Source organism: Schistocerca cancellata, chromosome 6 (genome assembly GCF_023864275.1).
Source record: "Schistocerca cancellata isolate TAMUIC-IGC-003103 chromosome 6, iqSchCanc2.1, whole genome shotgun sequence".
Classification (NCBI taxonomy): Eukaryota; Metazoa; Arthropoda; class Insecta; order Orthoptera; family Acrididae; genus Schistocerca; species Schistocerca cancellata.
In genome coordinates this window covers 584,136,971-584,157,961 of record NC_064631.1, presented here as the reverse complement: position 1 = coordinate 584,157,961, position 20,991 = coordinate 584,136,971, and the positions used below count along the sequence as shown (strand labels likewise).

The window sequence follows — 20,991 nt, the reverse complement described above, 5'->3', positions numbered from 1 at the left end:
ATCCTCTAATGAAGCGCTCTGCTCTCTGTTGGATCTTCTCTATCTCTTCTATCTACCCTGTCTGGTACACATCCCATACTGGTGAGCAGTATTCAAGCAGTGGGTGAACAAGTGTACTGTAACCTACTTCCTATGTTTTCATTCTGCATTTCCTTAGGATTCTTCCAATGAATCTTACTCTGGCATGTGCTTTACCGATGATTAATTTTATATTGTTATTCCATTTTAGATCACTCCTAATGCCTACACCCAGATAATTTATGGAATTAACTGCTTCCTGCTGACCTGCTATATCGTAGCTAAATGATAAAGGATATTTCTTTCTATGTATTCTCAGCACAGTACACTTGTCTGCATTAAGATTCAACTGCCATTCCCTGCACCATGTGTCATCTTGTTGCAGATCCTCCTGTATTTCAGTACAATTTTCCATTGTTACAACCTCTCGATATACTACAGCATCATATGCAAAAAGCCTCAGTGAACTTCCAATGTTATCCACAAGGTCATTTATGTATATTGTGAATAGCAACGGTCCTACGACACTCCCCTGCAGCACACCTGAAATCACTCATACTTCGGAAGACTTCTCTCCATTGAGAATGACATGCTGTGTTCTGTTATCTAGGAACTCTTCAATCCAATCACACAATTGGTCTGATAGTACATATGCTCTTACTTTGTTCATTAAACGACTGTGGGGAACTGCATCAAATGCCTTGCGGAAGTCAAGAAATACGGCACCTGGGAACCTATGTCTATGGCTCTCTGAGTTGCATGGATGAATAGCGCAAGCTGGGTTTCACATGATCGTCTTTTTCGAAACCCATGCTGATTCCTACAGGGTAGATTTCTAGTCTCCAGAAATGTCATTATATTCGAACATAATACATGTTCCAAAATTCTACAACTGATCGATGTTAGAGATATAGGTCTATAGTTCTGCATATCTGTTCGATGTCCCTTCTTGAAAACGGGGATGACCTGTGCCCTTTTCCAATCTTTTGGAATGCTACACTCTTCTAGAGACCTACGGTACACTGCTGCCCAAAAGGGGGCAAGTTCCTTTGCGTACTCTGTGTCAAATCAAACTGGTATCCCATCAGGTTCAGCGGCCTTTCCTCTTTTGAGCGATTTTAATTGTTTTTCTATCCCTCTGTCCTCTATTTCAATATCTACCCTTTTGTCATCTGTGCAAAAATCTAGAGAAGGAACTACAGTGCAGTCTTCCTCTGTGAAACAGCTTTGGAAAAAGACATTTAGTATTTCGGCCTTTAGTCTGTCATCCTCTGTTTCAGTACCATTTTGGTCACAGAGTGTCTGGACATTTTGTTTTGATCCACCTACCATTTTGACATAAGATCAAACTTTCTTAAGATTTTCTGCCAAGTCAGTACATAGAACTTTACTTTCGAATGCATTGAAAGCCTCTCACATAATATGCACGTCATTACATTTGGCTGCTGTTATGAAATATTACAATGAAACAGTAGAATGGTTGGTAGTCTGACACACTGATCTCATTCTAAATTTAATAAATGGGTATATTACAGAACATAGATAAATCAGTACAAATATAATTCACATTAAAACAAAATCTACTTCAAACTTTTAGCTGGCATAGTTTCACACTTCGACAGCAAGTTTTCCTTGAATAATAAAACAAAGTGATATAGTTGGTCCATCCAACTATTTCTTTACAAGCAGCATTTTACTTATTAACTACTGTTTTATGGGTCATGTTTATAGAGTTTTAACTCTATAACATTGCGCAGTCCAAATAACTTCTTGGATTTTGGGTAGATTAGCCTATAGGCATTAGGGTGTAGGTTTTCCTTGATTTCAAAGGGGCCTATACAGATGTCAAAAAATTTCTTAATTTCTGAAGTCATCAATTTAGAGTTTTCCTGTGTTTTTACTAAAACCAGATCTCCTGTCCTGAACTGCACTCCTTTACTTCTTGCATCATGTCTCCATTTTCTTACCTCTCCTACCTTTTTCATAATGTTCCTAACAGCTGTCTCCCTTTCCTGGCGTGTCATAGTTTGACAAGGTGGGAAATCAACATTCTCAGAAATCAAGTTTGCAGGTCGTCTATTAAACATTACTTCATAAAGTGAAAAACTGGTGGATGAATGCTGTAGGCTGTTCATTATATCCTCAAAGTCATTTTCAATCCAATTAACATGATGTTTACTACAATATGTTCTGCAAAGCCTTCCAATTTCCCTCATGTACCTTTCCGCTGGGTTGCTTGATGGGTGACAGACTGAAATCAAAATACCTTTATTATTTCTTGTACCTTCAAAACAATTTTTCCGTAATTTAGATGTAAACTGTGACCCATTATCAGACATGATGGCCTGGGGAACCCTTTAGATGTTTGGTTTCTCACTTTACTCTGGCAACGATCACAGGTTGCAAGTTTCTTCTTCAGCCTCCTAATGATATTATAGAAGTATATATTTTCCTGTATCTTCTGTATACATTTTGTTGCTCCAGTGTCCAAAGCTTTCCTATAGGTAACTGATTAATGTGTCAATACATTGCTCAGGCCAGCATAGTTTCCAATTGTCTACGTCAGGTCCAGGTCTCCTAAACAAAATCCCTTTTTGTACTTTATAAAACTGATCTACCTTTTCTCCTCCCTTTTTCCCTATATAACTTTTAACCGATTTCCAATTTTCATCATGATTTTGGTTTCTACATATCATTACAGATTTTTAGTAATTCAGCTTCATCTTTTACACCCTTTTACAACCTCACCCAACTGACGCTAGCGATAAAAGACCCCGAACCTCGTGTTCCGAAGATCCATCTCCTTCCTGCATGACCAAAGATGACAATCTCTTCAAGTTGTTAAACTTGAAGCCAAAGACAATATTTACACAAAATATTACATGTAAAGAAATTACAGCAATAAATAATTTTACATTCTCACAATTACCAATTTGATTCAGGCCATTAGTTTAAATACAGAGGAATGCACAGAGAAGGCTAGCTAATGTTTAATGCTTGCTTCAAGATTACGCTAAATGATATATTCAATGTGCTTTGGGAACTATTATATGCAATTCAATAGTCATAAGTTGTAGACACCATTGCCATGTAAGCAAGGTTAAAGTGGGCAAAGATAAACATACAGAATCTGACAGTCTTCAAATCAGACATTGGAGTATCAGTTACTTCCAAACTATTTGCTGTATCAAGTGTTACTATTCTAGTTTAGGGTTCAAGGTGATGTTCTGTTATAAACTCTCACAAAAGTCCATACAGGAGTAATTGAGTCAGGAATAAAAGTATACAATAAGCTTCCCATCAATACAAAAAAGGAAATGAATAACATATGGGTATTCAGAAGGAAGCTAAAAACATTCCTTGGAGAAAAACACTTTTTATAAAATGAATGAATTTCTAGAGTAATGAGTCATCAATTGTGTAAAAGTAGAAGAAACTACTTTAAAATAAAATAAAAATAAAAACACTCTTAAAAGAAAATCTTTACATGTCTCATGAAGACAAAATTGTGTATTCCTAACATAAATTATAATGTTAAAATGTAAATTTATTTACATCATAGGTAAAATGTGTTCTATCATTTATTCTACACTATTAAGCATTCACTTGAACTTACTTTCGTGCTGAAGATAGAAATTTTGTGTTTTAATGTTAATCATAATGACAGAATGTAAATTTATTTATTGATTTGTGGCACTGGCATAAAAATGTGTACTTCCATTCATTCTGCTATTTTAAGCATTTACTTGAACTAATACCAGTAAAATGCAGGTTATAATGTGTTGTCTGCAACCAGTCATTCATAGAAAATAAGTATTTGTATGATCACATAATTTTGTATTGTTTCACTTGACTTATCCTCTAGTCATCTAATCTAATCTAATCTAATTACTAGTATACCATCTGTACACTATGTAATCAAGAGGACCAAATAAGAAATCAAATCAAATCAGATGAAAATCGGATGGAGCCAAGTAGGGACTGTGTTAATGATGATCCACGAAGGTGAACCCAGTGCACCAACCAGATTGTTGCAGCACTTGTGTGTGGTCTGACATTATCATTTTCAAGGAAACTCTGTTCCATGTGTCGCCAAATTATTTGAATTTGAAACTCAATTACAGCACACTGTTTCTCATTCACTAACATAGTTATGCTATGTACTGCGATGTTACACACTGCAATCTGGAGATCTCAAATTGAAGAGGACTGCAAATATGTAGACATGAAGAATAAAGATGTAAAATGTTAATAACATCTGTTTTATTTAAAAATGTTTGTAAGCTTTCAAATAAAAAATTTGGAGGCATTACTTTTCAACACGCCATCGTAGTCTATTATCAAGGAACAATTTAAAATTCTGAAATAATGTTTAATTGTGTATATTTTTCACACTCAATATATGCTGTCTGTATGGTTCTTCTTGACTCTTGCAAAGCTTTTTCCTTACTTACTTTGGTTGAAAACACCAACATTGTGAGCAGTTACATCATGGCATGTTGCTATAGTTAGATAAACCAATTCAGTTCAGTTTAATTAGCATCCATATGTCTTATTATATGCAATGATACAGGATTTTTCATAAATTATATTGTGTAGATAATAGAACAAACAAACTGTTTTACAATTATGTGATTGCAAATAAAACATTATTGTGTACAACAAGTAACCACAAAGATAACAGCAGTGGGATTTTTGTTACATGTATGAAAATATAGTTTATTTATCATATTAACATTTCAGTTCACTATAATGAAAGAATACTAATAATTCAAGTATTCTTTGATACTGTATAAGTACCTGCAAATTAAAGTTTTTGTTTTTTTATGTGTGTAATTCAGATATTTTTTTATTTCCTTTGGTAATTTACTAAACAGAATTTTTGACAGATAAAGAACATATTTATAGGTGAGTTTTGTGTGTTTTTCTGTCTGAAGATCATCTCTAGTTATTATTTCATAACTATGGACATGACTGTTTAACACTGAAAGTTCTGGTGTGCCTTCAGAAAGCATGTACTTTATAGATATAGATAAATTGTAGGGTCATGATTTTTAGTTCGTATAAAAAAATAGTCCTGTATGGTTATCTATGTCACTCCTTTGATTATTCTTACTGCTCCGTTTTGAAGCATAATTGAGTGTTTAGCCAGTGAATATTCCCCCAAAAATAGTGTTACACATGACTGCAAAGTAGGAATGTAACACTGCATCAATACTACAGGATGTTTTAAGCATTCTAAAAGCATAACAATATTGACTAATTCTTTGTTTAACAATTCTGTATATTTCTCCCACCTTAAACGTTCCTCTATCCATCCTCCTAAACATTTAGTATGGGGTATTTGCTCTATCTCACACTGGCCAAGTTCTACTGTTAGATTGGTTTCCAGTTTGTTTGTTATGTGGCTGTAGTTTATCTGAACTCTTTTTATTTCTTTCTTTCATTCACAGTTCATCTGTTATCCCCAAACCAATTAATTACTTCTTCTGTAGCAAATGTGACACTTGCCTGTAAGTCAGCTTCATTCATAGCTTTAACACACGGCTTGGTGTCATTGGTAAACAATACTGTATCTGTTGCTGATAAACGGCTTGGCATGTCATTTATAAATATTAAGAACAGCAATGGTTGCAATAGGGGGCCCTGTAGTACTTCATGCATGACTCTCTAGTATGCTGATGAGTAAACTCTACCTGTATGTTGTATTTGTACCCAGTGATACCTTTTAGAAAGATAGGTTTGAACCAATCACATACTACTTCATGTAGTAACACAATTTCCTAAGCAATAAACTATGGATGATGATGACATTGAATGCCTTAAGTAGAGCCAAAAACAGGACAATTTAACTAATTATTATCCATGGAATTTATGATCAGCTCTAAAAAGTTATAGATGGCTGTGTTACTTGAGGTATTATTCCTAAAACTGTTTTGTCCACTAACATATATTTTATTTTTATTAAGAACATTGGAGAGTTTTCTCATACATTATGCCTTACTTTTGAAAGACCAAGTAACAGTGTTATAGGAAAGTGATTAAAAACATCAGACTGGACACCCTCCTTGTTAATTGGCTTGATAAGCATTTTTAAAAATTTTTCCTGGATAGACTCCTGTGCCAAGTGATATATTAATGATATCAGCAAGTTCAGAATTTATGTACCTTGCACTATGTTTTATTACTTTGTCATCGAGTTAGGCCACGGATGGATGTAAAGCACTAGCAACTTGAAGTCTTCTGACTTATTCCAGTTCAGACGTAGGGAACCCAGATACCTAAAAATGATTTAGAAATAGTACATTACACATATGTTATGGTTATACTCTATGAGAAAAAGTACCTCTATAAGGAGTCAATAATTGGATGGCAAAACCTTCTGCTTACCAGAAGAAACACATATAGGCAACATATAGTCTGAATATTGGCTCTCAAAACCAGGAAGTCCTCCATATGGAGAAAAGAGTTTAGACAGGGAAAATGAGGCTATTCAGGGATCAAGCAGAACGGTCACATAGGCCCTGGACTAAGGGATTGGTGGCAGGTCAGGATGAGACAAGAACAACTTTTCATGCCATTAATAATATATAATTTATTTAGTAACCAAATTTTTGTGAAATATAATTTGACAACTAAATGTGCCAATGAATTGTTTAGAAACATCTGTTACTTTAAATAATCAGATCTCAAAGACAGAGGATTTATTTTTCAGTCAAAGTTGAGAGCTACAACAAATAAACCAAAACGGTCATCAGAGAAATCAGCTGGCATATCCACTCAAGTCACAGATGATGAACATAAAATCAGGCACAACCAGGCCAGATCTTCAACAACCAGCATGTGGGAAAACTCACAGTCCAGTGCAGAGGCAACACCAGCCACTAGGAGCACTGCTGCAATACAAAACGTTTCAGCAACTTCCAATCAGCTAACAGGGTAAGAAATATGCAAACATAAAAATTTAGGTTGCTACATTTTCAGATCATTACATCTAACATGATTCTTCTTGGTGTATGATGATAGTGTATTCAGTTTTCTATCTGAACAGCCTAATTCAGGTTCTCTTTGATTTCCATTAATCATCCTGGGAATATAACTAAAAAATGCACTATTTTGCATATGTTACACACCTTTTATTTTACAAAGCCTAGATTCTGTGTTACAAGTCTATTTTCTAGTATTACTGGTTTGAAGATGTTATTCATTTTTCTGATGTACTATGAAACTGAATTTACCACCTCTCAAAAAGTTAAGGGCAGTTCAAGATAAGTCATGCTCTTACAATATACAACAAGGATGTTCATATATATTCCTGTGCTATTGCTCCATGATCTGTAACTATTTAAATTAAACTGTTAACTTGATATCTGCAGAAAATAAATAACCAGCTTTCATTTCATATGGAATAAACCAAGTACTTCTGTTCATGGCACAAAACTGTATAATCATGTGTTATAGAGATACATTTTAGTTATATTGCAAAAATAGGCAAAACCCAGCACTGCAAAAATGATTATTAATGAGCAACAGAAATAAAAAAAAGTGATTTTAATAGTAACTATTTTCCATGGCACAAAAGTTTCAACTTTACAAGAATTTTGGTAATATATTAATGCATAGAATTTTCAATATAGTTCCTCCCTCTGTGACTGAGGTTGTTGATGCTTTCCTGTGATGTGGCATTTGAGTTCAAGATAGGCTGTTCCTTACTAGTGGTGGAAAAAAAAAATTCAATGCCAGGAAAGGGAAAAGAGGTGGTACAGATCACTAGTCTTTGCACCTATGCCCTAAGTTAAATTCCAAACCTCCCCACAGTGGCCCATTGAGTGTGGCCATGTGACGCTGTTGATGGTGATCTGCCTGTCAGCCCAGCAGCACTATTGTTGCTGTTTAACATGAGTAAACCGTATGCTAGAGACAGTTTTCACCCTCACCCGACTCTTAGCACTTAGCATTGTAGATCATAAACAAGTAACCACACTATACACACAGATATTACGATCACTTACTTACACACTCTCTCTCTCTCTCTCTCTCTCTCTCTCTCTCTCTCTCTCTCTCTCTCTCTCTCTCTCTCTCTTACAAGCTTTCAGAGCCAGGTATGTTATCCACTGGAACATCAATGGCTTAAACACTGGTGCTTATAACAATAAAAGCTCCAAAATAGATGAATTGGAAATCATTCTGTCAGAATGTGCAATTATTAAAGTTGTTTGTTTAAATGAACACTGGTTTACTGAGGATGCAATTAAAATTCCAATCAAAATAGAGAACTTCAGATTAGCAAGTAGGTTTTGCAGAAGAAACAAGTCACTTGGAGGCTCATGTATATGTACATAGTGATATAAATTATGAGACCAGAAACTGTTTTAATTATTTAAATGAAAAATATGTGTTTGAGAGCTGTTGTGCAGAAATAGTGGACTCACTAGCAAATGTTATAATAATCTCAATATACAGAATTCCAGGGCCATCAACAACAGAACTATTCTCATCTAAGCTTCAAATTATGCTAGAAGACCTTTGTAGAGAAAAAAAGAAAAAAAATTGTGATATTGGTGATTTTAATATTGATATCACACATGATAGTAGCCATGCTTCAAGATTCACTGACTTAGTAAAGAGATATGGTTTCAAATTGAATTTCTTTGAATCTACCAGAGACAATGGGCAATCAGCAACATGCATTGACAATGTTCTAACTAATTATGTATATGAATATGTGTATAAATTTCGTCTAGATCTAGGTATTTCACATCATTGTGCATTGTTCATTGAGCTGCCACAGACATACGGGAACATTTCATGTATGAGAACCCATATGAGTAGAAAATTTAGCAAAGAAAACTTGCTAACATTTAGTGAGAAGCTAAGAGATAAAACATGGCCTAGAATGTGCAGCAATAAAATAACAAATACAGTAAATTGGATTACCCAGGGCATAAAAATTTCCAGTGTAAGGAAAAGGCAACTGCACAGAGAACTGAAATATAATAAAGATATTGATTTCATTAAACATGTTAGACTCTATAAAACCATATTAAATTCATAAAATCTGAGTTAGGTGTTAAAAATTGTAACAAAGAAATTCCAAAAATTTACATTGAAGGAAATACTATTGTAATTTCAACTCAAATACAAGAGTACTTTAATGAATTCCTTAAAGTGTAGCAAAGTCTGATGTAGATGTAACAGAAAATCACAACAAAGTAAATCCCTTTGGACTAGGCAAAAACTCTGAAAACTTTACAAAATTCTCAAAAGTTTTTAAAGTTATTAAAGTGGTACACAATAGAATTGCAAACCAACTAGCTCAGATAATAAATCAATGTTTTGAAGAGGGCTGTTTCCCAGAGGTACTGAAATATGCTGAAGTCAAACCACTCTTCAAGAAGGGATCAAGAGAGATCATGGGAAATTATCGTCCTATCTCGATTCTCCCAGTCCTATCTAAAATATTTGAAAAACTTGCTGTTGCACAAATCCAAAACTTCAGTGCAAAATATTCTGTTATTCTAAACAATCAATTTGGTTTTCAGCAGGGGAAAAACACCATCAATACAGTAAACAGTTTCACTGAAAAATTAAGTACATCATGAGAAGTACATCATGAGACAAGAGAAATAAGGTGGCAGGAATTTTATGCGCCCTCACAAAGGCGTATGATTCCGTAGACCATGCATTGCTTGTTTACAAACTTGAAAATTATGGCATTAGCGGCAGTGCCCTACAATGGCTTAAATCCTACTTATCCAACAGAAAGCAAAGAGTTAGCATTTCTTCAAATGGAACATATTATTTTTCTGACTGGAAAAAAAATATCGCAGGGTGGTCCACAAGGCTCGATGTTAGGCCCAGTCCTATTGCTCTTTCATGTTAATGACTTACCATTAAATATCAGCACCCCAACAGTTCTGTTCGCAGATGATACTTGTGTCTTAGTTGAAGATCAGGACTCGGAAAAAATTCCCAAATCTGTGATCAGTACCCTCAGTACCTTAGAAACTTGGTTTCAGCTAAATGGGTTGAAGCTAAATATATCTAAGACTTACATGATGCAATTCAAAACCAGTCAAAGTGTGAGTACATTAAGATTGTACTCAACAACCAAGGTATAGAAGAAGTTGACTCAGTCAAAGTCTTAGATTTAAATGTAGATAAAAATTTGAGCTAGCAGGCACACATTGAATACCTGGCAAACAAACTGAGTAGCTTTACATTTACAGTGCAAATATTATCAACTGCAACTGACATGGACACATGAAAAGTAGCATAAACAAGCTACTTCGACTCCGTTATTAGGTATGGTATTGTTTTTTGGGGCAACTCGACAAACTTAGTGCGGATACTAAAACACAGAAAAAAATCATACAAAATATGTGCACTGCAAATCACAAAGAACCATGTCGACCATTATTTAGAAAACTTAAAATATTAACTCTGCCATCCTTATACATATATGAGATTATTATATTTTTGTACACCAGACATCAATTATTTGAGGGAAACCATTTTGTCCATTCACAAGATACCAGAAACAAAGAAAATTTTATGTTCCCCACCCACTGCCTCAAACTTTATGCCCAGGGACCTCAATACATGGGAATGAAAATTTGTAATAAATTAAAAGGGAACAAGTTGATGCAGATAAATTTAGGTTCACTTAAAAGAAAGCTATATGAGCTACTGACGCTGAAGTGTTACTACTCAGTGGATGAATTCATGCAGGACAAACTGAAAATTTGAGCTGGGTACAACGTTTTTACATGTTCCAAGAAATATCCTTATACTGTTGTTATTTATTATAGTGCTATTATTTATTAATGTAAAATCAATGCAATTGTTTTATAAATTTTTGACATGTCTCCTGTATGCAAACCAAATGGATTGCAAATGTACGTCATGAGATGAATAAAACACAATTCACAAAAATCCTTCTCATCCCACTGGGTAAGTCTCCCCTAAACCGTGGTTCTTGGTGACTTTTCTGAACTTTACTCCTTTGCCCAAGCTTCTCAAGCCCTTTCTCTCCATCCCTCTTCCTTTCCCTTCAACTCTTCTGCCAGAAGAAGGAGCTACTGGTCAAGAAGCTTGCAAATATATGTATAACTGATTATTATGTTGAATTTTAATTTTATATTTGTTAAATTTTCTGCTCATTATTTTCTATATCATATACTTTGAAATTATTATTCACTACCTAAAACAGATCTGAGTTAAGTCTCTACACATTTAACTTGCACATATTTTATGTTATGAATTTCTTATTGGAGAGTAGACTCTTTATCATAATGATTTTATTGCTGGTGAATATCATTATCTCACCTTGTTTAGTGATTTGTGTCTGGGTTCAGATAACCCTGACTTTCATCATAGGCAAATTTTCTTAAACAGTTCAAAAGAAAATTTTATAATGGTATAAATTTGTCATATAATGTTTTTATTTGGAAACTTTTCCCCAGTTGCTGCTGTTGAAAGCTAATAATTAAGTCACCATCTATATTTCATAAGTGCTTTAATTATGTATGATCTTTCTGTAATTCCCTCTAATGTATAGAACATATTCTGAACTCAAATATAATGATGTATCTCAAATAGAATGGCCTGGCCCATGTAAATCCCTAAAACAAAAAGCTGTGCAAATAAGTTGGAAGCAAGCAAGGGTCACTCCCATCTACAAGAAGGGCAGCAGAAGTGGTACACAAAACTACCATCCGTTGTCCCTGACATTGATTTATTTTGAATCTTAGAACATATTCTGAGCTCAAATGTAATGAGCTATCTTGAACAGAATGAAATCATTTGAAACCCACCTCACAATTTCTCACGTGACACACTGAAAGCCATGGATAAAGGCAGGCAGCTAGATGCGGTAGTTCTCAATTTCTGAAAAGGATTTGACTCTTGTCAGCATCACATCCACACCTAATATGGAAAATATTATCATATGGGGTACTGAGCAAAATTTGTGATTGTATTGAGAATTGTTTGGTAATGTGAGGGAAGGGGGAGTGGGGATGCATTAAGTTATCTTTGATGGGAAATCAGTGACAGATGTAGAACTGACTTCATGTGTGCCCTAGGGAAGTATATTGGGACCCTTGCTGTTCATGTGGTATATTAACAACCTTATGGACTGATGACCTCGCTATCTGGCCTCCTTCCTCAAAAACAACAACCACCTTATGGACAATATTAATAGTAACCTCAGTTTTTTCACAGATAATGCAGTTATTTACAATGAAGTATTGTCGGAAAGAAACTGCTCAAATATACACATCTTGATGAGATTTCAGCGTGAAGCAAAGATTGGCAATTTTTTTCGAATATTCAGAAATGTAAAATTGTGCACTTCACAAAACAAATAAACATAGTGTCCTATGATTAGAATGCCATTGAGTCGCCATTGGAATCAGTCAAATCAAACAAATACCAGGGTGTAATACATAAAATAAAGTTGGTTGGCTGATTTGGGAGAGGAGGCCAAAGAGCAAGGTCATCGCTCCCATCAGATTAGGGAAGGAAGGCAGCCATGCCCACTCCAAGAAACCATTCTGGCATTTACCTGAAGCAATTTAGGGAAATCATGGAAAACCTAAATCAGGATGGCAGACATGGGTTTGAACTGTCATCCTTCCAAATGCAAGTCCAGTGTGCTAACCACTGCGCCACCTTGCTTGGTATAAAATAAGGGAAAGGAAACCCTCCCCTATAGTGAACTGATGCATGGAGCAGAGTAACACATAACAGAAAACAGCTTTCACATTAGCTCTTTTTCCAGCAATAGTACACACATGGAAGCGTATAGTCTGCTGGAAAAAGAGCTAGTGCTTCATGCAAATGCTGTGCTCTATGCAGTGATCTGCTATAGGTGAATAGTTGCCTTTTTGTTATTTTACATTTTGCTCCATCCAGGAATTTCCATTATTGTTATAAAATATCTGGGTGTAATATTTGTAGTGAGAAGGGATGGAATGATCACATAGGCTTGGTTGTAGATAAAGCAGCTGGCATACTTTTGTTTATCTGTAGAATATTACAGAAATATGATGAATCTACAAAGGAGATTGCTCACAAATCATTCACACAAGTTATCCTAGAATACTGCTCAAGTGTGTGAGACTTGTGTAAAATAGGACTAACAGGAGATATGGGACGCATACAGAGAAGGGCAGTAAAATGCTCACAGGGTTGTTTGATATGTGGGAGAGTGTTACAGACATGCTGAAGAAATTGAACTGGCAGACTCTTGAGGATAGATGTAAACTGTCCCAAGAAAGCCTACTGTAGAATATAATATGACCCCCTATGTACTGCTCCTATAGGGATCACATGGAGAAGATTAGATTAACTACAGTGCACACAAGGGCATTTAAACAATTATTATAACAACATTACATATGCCATTGGAATAGGAGAAAGCTCTGATAACTGGTACAGTGGGATATACCCTCTGCCATGCCCTTCTTATGGGTGTGTGAGTTATAGATGTAAATGTAGAACCAGCATAGATCCCAAAAACACGTCATGTAAGGCCAACTTGCACTTTTATCACAGGTCATCCTGAAAGCCATGCATCAAGGTAATTAAGTGGCTGCAGTGGTTTTGACTTCTTAAGAGCATTTGACTTTGTACCACACCAACATTTATTAACCAAACTATGATCATATGGGGCATCAGACAAAATTTGTGATTGAGGACTTCTTGGTAGGGAAGAGGCAGCATGTTGTCTTGAATGTCAAGCTATTGACAGAAGGGAAAGCAATGCCAGGTATGCCCTAGCGTGTTGGGTTTTTGTTGTTCATGTTGTATATTAATTGTCTGGCAGAGAATACTGTTAGCAACCTCAGATCTTTCGCAGATGGTGTAGTTATGCATAATGAAGTACATTCTTTAAAAAAACTGCACAAACATGGAGGCAAATCTTGATAAGATTTAAAAGTGTTACAAAGACTGACAACTTGCTTTAAATGTATCAAAATGTAAAATTATACTCTTTAGGAAACCCATTGTAGTAATCAGTGAGTTAATCAACTCATACAAATACTTGGGTGTGGCAATTTATATGGATAAGAAATGGATTGATCACATAGGCTGTCATAGATTAAGCATGTGGCAGACTTCAGTTGAGCAGCAGGATACTAGGAAAATGTTGTTAGTTTACAAAGGAGACTGCTTACAAAATATTTGTGTGGCCCATCCTAGAATATTGTTCAAGTGTGTGGGGTCCATATCAAACAGGACTGACAAGGAAACTACTCAGTGTCTACAAAGAAGAGGAACAAAAATAGTCACAGGGTAGTTTGACTGATCAGAGATCATCACAGAAATGCTGAAATACTGGAAATGGAGCATGCTGGAAGACAGACACCAGTTTCCCACAAAAGACCACTTACAAAGTTTCAAGAAACAGTGTTAAGTGAACAAGCTGGAGAATTCTTCAGCCCCCCTACATATCATTTCTGTAGGGGCAACAAATACATGACTAAATTACAGCACACACAAAGGTGTTTCAGCAAACATTCTTCCTGTGTTCTATAAGAGATTCAATTGGGAAGTTCACTGCTAAGTACTCTCTGCCATGCATATCACAATGGTTTGGTTAGTATTTATATGAATGTAATTTTGACCTTTGAGTATTGTATATGCAACATTCATTGCCACTAATCATTCATTGTCAACAAACTACTTTACTTTTAATCATATCCTACATTTGTTGCACAGGGGCCAGAATATAAAAAATGTTTCATCTTCCATAACACCATATCTACATATAGATACTAAAATCCAGACATCAGTATCCAATGATACTGGAGGTCAGCCAACATCAGCAGAGATATTTGAAGAAGTATTGCATAAAATACAACAGCTTGGACCACGTGGCGAGAAGGTAATATATTTTTTATATTTATTTATTTATTTGATTAGCCATCCGTAGACATTTTGCAATGTATGGATGTTGTCAGTTTGGATACAGTGATTTTTGCAGATACATTGACACTTTTTTATGCATTTACAGAGTATACAAATACAATGACATTTATCACTTAAATTACATTCAAAAATTAAATATTCACTTATTGTTTAGAAACAGTGTTCCTGAAAATATAGTTTAAGGGTTTTTCTGTAACAGTGCATGTTGTTAATTTCTTTGATGTCCTGTGCAGCTTGTTATACATTTACAGAATATACAATACAATGTCATTATGTCACTTAAATTACATTCAAACATTTAAATATTCACTTACTGTGTAAAAACAGTGTTCCTGAAAATACAGTTTAAGAGTTTTTCTGAAACAGTACATGCTGTTAATTTCTTTGATTTCCTGTGGCAGCTTGTTATACAATTTTACACCCTGATACAAGAAACTTTTTTGGGTCTTATGCTTATTTCTCCTATCTAGATGAAGGCAGTGGCTTGTTCTTGTGCTATAGCTGTGTAAAATGCTGTTTAGCAGCTTAAGATATACATTTATTGAACTTGTCCAAGTACATATTTGCTTTGTTGTATTTCAGTCTGTATGTGCATAACATAAATTTAGTCATCATTTTCTTGTGTCTATGTTCACATCTACTGCCTCCATTGCTATAAAATGGACACAGCCCAGAAGGGTACTTTGAATTGTAGTTAATATCTGTGCTATGGCACAGCATCAAATATTTATGATTGAGAACAGTGTAATGCTGAAATTGGAACAACAAAAGGAAAACATCTACAGTCATAAGAGAAAAATGATGTCCCATAAACAACATGTACAGGCTGAGGAGTTGTATTACAAGAAGTTGATTGATGGTATACCTAGTTTCATCAAAAAGAAATGTTTAAAAAAAGTTAGTGGAACCTCTAAAACATCTGTGCAATACCTCAGTCCAGTCAGGATTTTTTCCAGAAGTAATATAAACCTTCAAACTGTACCCATTCACAAAGTCGTAGAGAAATATAATGTATGTAATTACTGCTCAATGACTTTGAGCTACAGTTCTTCAGTGGCATTCATAGAACTTATTATGACAAAGAGGTTGAGAAAAAAATGATTTACTAATTCACTGACAGGATGACGTCACAAGCCATATGTCAGCAGAAAACATTGTATATAGATTTTTAAAACTTATGGACGATGAAATGCAAGTAATAAGACTATTCCTGGCCTTAACAAAACCATTTGGCATGACTGATCACACAATTTCCTTAGTAGTCTTGAAAGCTATGTCATAAGGATCTTATAAAATGAATGAATTCAGTCATTTCTAAGTAACTATAAACAGAGAGTCAGCATAAGATTTACAGGTAACAAAATAAGATTAGTCTCTGGGTGCTCATCAAAAGGGGCTCTGTCACCTATGGCTTTCCACATGGGTCTGCACTGGGATCACTCCATTTTATTTATATTAATGACTGGATTTAGAATACTGAGGCCTGGAAACAATATTACTTGCTGATGACATGACAGTCATAATAAAAGCTGAGAAACAGAGGGTCTTCCAGGAAAAATTAAAGTCATCACTAAATATCTCAGTAAATGGTGCCACTTTAACCAGATAATTGTTAATAACACAGTAGAGCTAAATTTTCATACTGAGCAAAATATGAGTGTCTGATATCCAAGTGTCACTATTAATAGTGAACATATAGTAAATAGTAAGCTGCATAAATTAGCAGGCAATTGTAAGTTATGCCTTCAAAAACTAACAGATGTCAAGAAGGAACTTGCTGCTATGGTCAATAAGATCAATAGATTTAGATAAATCATCAAATATACCAATAAGATTTTGGAATTTATACAAGCCTATCAAGATTAAATTTATGAGGTATGGAAAGTCTAAAAGGTCTATAATTGTCTGGGCAACCTTATTTTGAGAAGAGCCAATGCCTCAGAAATTTTCAATCAATCTGGAAAGATTTGTTGTTCTAGACAAGAATATTGTAAAAATATGTTTAGAAAATAAATAAATTCCTCATTGATTACTGTGTCCTTGGTAAACTTCTTCCCATTTTTCATCCTGTACATTCTCTGTGAGTAGTGTAATTGAGTTAGCATTTACAGTTCTGTGTCACTTTCCATTTTTGTTTAAACTTCATTGGTGGAGAACTTTATGTCAGTCATGTGACCATTGTGGTCTGTAAAACCATTTATTATTGGTCTCACATCAGTGGAGTCACAACAAAGCTGGATGTTAGATACCTGAGGTACCCTCAAACAAAACTATACAAGATGAAATCTATACATACAATCACTTCCCAGTAATTTCCATAAAGTCTTCTTATTACCCACTCTAAATGTTTAGCAAAGTTTAGAAATTTGATGTTGGAGCCTATAGACGGTCAGAACCACTGTCTTGTGCATTTCCTAATCTATTACTGAATGCAACACTCAAAGAGCTGTTCACTGAAATACTCACTAAGATCTATGGCTTGATCCTTTACTCCTCCTTTCCTGCACTCAGTAGCTCTTCATTTTCTCACGTTACACCTGTGGTAATGAGATACTAACTTGCATACTTTTAGGTGCATCTATGCAGTTTCCATGACTTTCAAATGATGTTCTGTTATGTGTAGTACATATGTAGTAAAACCTTAAAATATGTCAGGAAATAAGTTTTGGGTCTTTACACTAGGTTTTCAAGTTATTTTGTCTAATCCTTGAATTTTATGCTACATGAATGTGGAATGCATTTACAGCTCACCTTAACTTCCTGTGATTGTGTTGTGCAGCCTAATGAAAACGTGCTGAGGGGACATAAACTTGTAAGAAAGAAACCTCTAATTATGACACTAAGTTTATAACCATGAGTTATTTCCTGTGGACTATACATTTAGAATATTTGTGACTGTGGTAGCATATATGGTAGCTACTTTTTAAACAAAGAAATGAACAGTTATCTTAACTTTTCTTCCAAGAGACACTAATGTAATCACAACTTTATAGGTATTAAGGCGACTGAACAAGCAGCTTGGTGGTGATGAAGAAGGAGAAAAATTGCGTACGGTGCTCAAACAGATGTTAGAGAACTATGATAAAAAACATGGTTATGTGCCAACAAGTGGACAGCAGAACCCTCAAAACAGAACTCGTCGGGAAACTGCTCTTCATACAAGTAAACTGCATGAGATAATTGCAAATGTTGTCCATCAAAAGAAGGAAGGCTCTTTGGACCATACTAGCACTAGTGAGGAAAAGATACGTTCACGACGACATTTGAAATTGGCTTCAGAGCTCATTGATGATGATGCAGAAGCTGATGCTGGCATTGAAGAAATCGTAAGTACATATGCATTGAATAAATGGAACTCAAATAAAGGAATTAGTAAAGCTAACTACACACCTTGTAGATGAGGGACTGAGTGGTGAACAGGCCCATGCAAATGACTGAAAACATAGGTTATCTTTTAATATCCACCATTGGACAAACATACTTGGCTACATTATCTTCGTGCTGTAACCCAACTGGGTCATACTAAGAAAACCAGAATGTTAAAATTACAAGGTAGTATCTTTGAACCAACACATTGTTGCACACTGTCTTAATTTTTGTCTCCCCACACCCTCAGAACAGGTAGTCTCTCTCACTCTCAAATCTGAGTAACCAGCCCCTCGTTCCTAACCTTCCCCAAACTATTCTTCTTTTCTCCCTGAGGACAGAGCTAATACCTAGGGTACTTTTTTTGCACATCAGATGGAAACCAAACATCACCATGGTACTGATGTCAGCTGTCAGTGTGTGTAATGTTACATTATAGTGTGTGTAGTGACTGGTATTTGGAAATGAATTGCAGTAGCTTTTTACAGTATGAAATAATCTCTTTGCAAGAATGTACATGAAAAAAAAGAAGAAACAAGGAAGACAGTACTGTATACAAGGTGTAAACTGGATGAGGTTGCAGTGTTTTAAACAGGTTGACCTGATATTCAGGGAGGATGGAGGCTCCAGTCTCCAACCAGCCAACCCTGATTGAGGTTTCCCTAAATTATTTTAGGCAAACACTGGGGTATTTCCTACTCTAAGCCCCTACCCACTACCTGCTCAATTTTTGACAAACTAGACCTAGAAGTACTGTTTGTAAATGCCTGTAGATATGAACTATGCATTTTATTCTGTAATAGCATTACATTTCTTGTGCCCAGGAAAAAGTGATCCACATATGAACTGCAATTACAATTACATTCATATTTATGTATTGGTGCTACTAGAATTTTGTCTCCTGAAGATAAGCACAGGCCAGCCATTCTGTCTTCTTGAAACATCAGCAATTTTTTTCAAATTCAGATTCTTTAATGCTGCTGATCACATACAGTAGAGTAGGCTTTTCCAGGGATAGCAAGTTGCAGTTTTAAAATTAATATTCATACTACATGTACAAATCAAGTATCTTATATACAGCCATAATCTTAAATATTAATATCAACATTATCCACATCATTCAACTCTTTTATACTGTAACACCGATTTTTTGTTAGCCAACCATATAATTTAAATTTGAATTTTTTTAAACAGCAAGGATCAAGCAGTGAGAGGAAACTTGTTAAACATTTTTCCTTGATAAGAATGCAGACTCATAGATGTCCATATTCAACACGATTTGTATCCTAAGGCTGGTAAAAAGAAGGCGGCAGTGTTCTTTAGGACTAGCCTTACATATTACATGCATTTTTCTTAATGTTACTGATATGGGGAGAATGTCCCCATGTGAAACATGTGACTGAAAGAGCACAAAATATGTCATATGGAGATAATTATTGATGACCATACCTCTCAGTTTCCATATGAGATAGGGCCCTCGTGAAATCTTTTTACAGACTTGATTGATATGTTTTTTCAAATTGAGTCTGGCATCAATATGTACCAATCAGAGTTTGACATATTTATTATCTACATTCTTGTACAGCCCTAACATAAAGTTTTGTGTTTTTTATGGATTATAAACAAGTTTATTGGCTGCAAGCTAATAATGCAGAGTCACAAGTTTCTTGCATAATCTTAACAAGAGTTGGTATAGCGTGATGCAAAGTAAGAAAAGTTGTATCATCAACACAGCAGATAACTGACTGTGATATGCAGTGGTGCAGGTCATTGACAGCCATAATGAAAAAGAAGGGGCCAAGGACAGAGCCCTGTGGAACACCTGTACCAGTTTCTACTAAGTGAGAGCGTATATTTCTAATTGAGACAAACTGTCTTCTGTTGCTATGTAGGAAGAAATTACTGCTAATGTAGATTTTTTAATACCATGATACTCTAATTTTGTTAGTAATATGTTAAAAGGAATGTGATCAAAAGCTTATTTAGATCACACAGCACAAATGACACTATCTTCTTATTCTCTAAAGCTGTTGCAGTCTGATCAACAACTTCCAGAATAGCTGTAGTGGTATTTTTACCTGGCGGAAATCCGTACTGACTGTTGCTAAGGAGATCATGCTTTCCAAAATAATTGCTTGAATGAATTTACACAAGTTATTTAAATATTTTGAGAATACTGAAACAATAGAAAATGGTTGGTCATTCTTGGAGAGTTGTTGATTACCCTTTTTGAATATGGGGAAACTTTTGGGATTTTGAGTGAATCCGGAAAAGCTCCATACTCCAAACATTTATTAAATATAAAACTCAATGGCTTACTTATCAAGTGAACTGTTTGTTTAAGAACATACTTAGATATCCAGTAGCAGTCCATACTTTTGGAATTAGATTATTTGGAAACCATTTTACAGAAGTCATCAGGTGTAATTTTCTCCCAATGAAACAAAGGCCTTTCAGACAACTGGAGACCAATCAGATCCCTTGCTGGTGTGTCTGTAGGCTTAATTTTCTCTCAGAGTTCTCTAACTGATATGGCAAAGTAGTCATTCAATTCTCCTGGGTCAAGCAGAGTTTGAAATACCCGGCAGGAAGAATTATCTTGTCTGATAACTTCCCCTGCTGCCTTACACTTATTTGGAGGACCTTCTGTGTATCTTTCACATGCTGTAT

The 20,991-nt window shown here is 35.2% G+C and overlaps 1 protein-coding gene across 1 annotated transcript in view; it reads left to right on the top strand.

Annotated features, from left to right (window-relative positions):
* Positions 1 to 20,991, top strand: part of LOC126088444 (uncharacterized) — a 267,276-nt gene that overhangs the window by 227,347 nt on the left and 18,938 nt on the right. Inside the window, exons 6-8 of the mRNA XM_049906586.1 lie at positions 6,734 to 6,957; positions 14,746 to 14,911; positions 17,949 to 18,281. Of these exons, the coding sequence (XP_049762543.1) occupies positions 6,734 to 6,957; positions 14,746 to 14,911; positions 17,949 to 18,281 (723 nt within the window). The remainder of the gene's footprint in view (positions 1 to 6,733; positions 6,958 to 14,745; positions 14,912 to 17,948; positions 18,282 to 20,991) is intronic.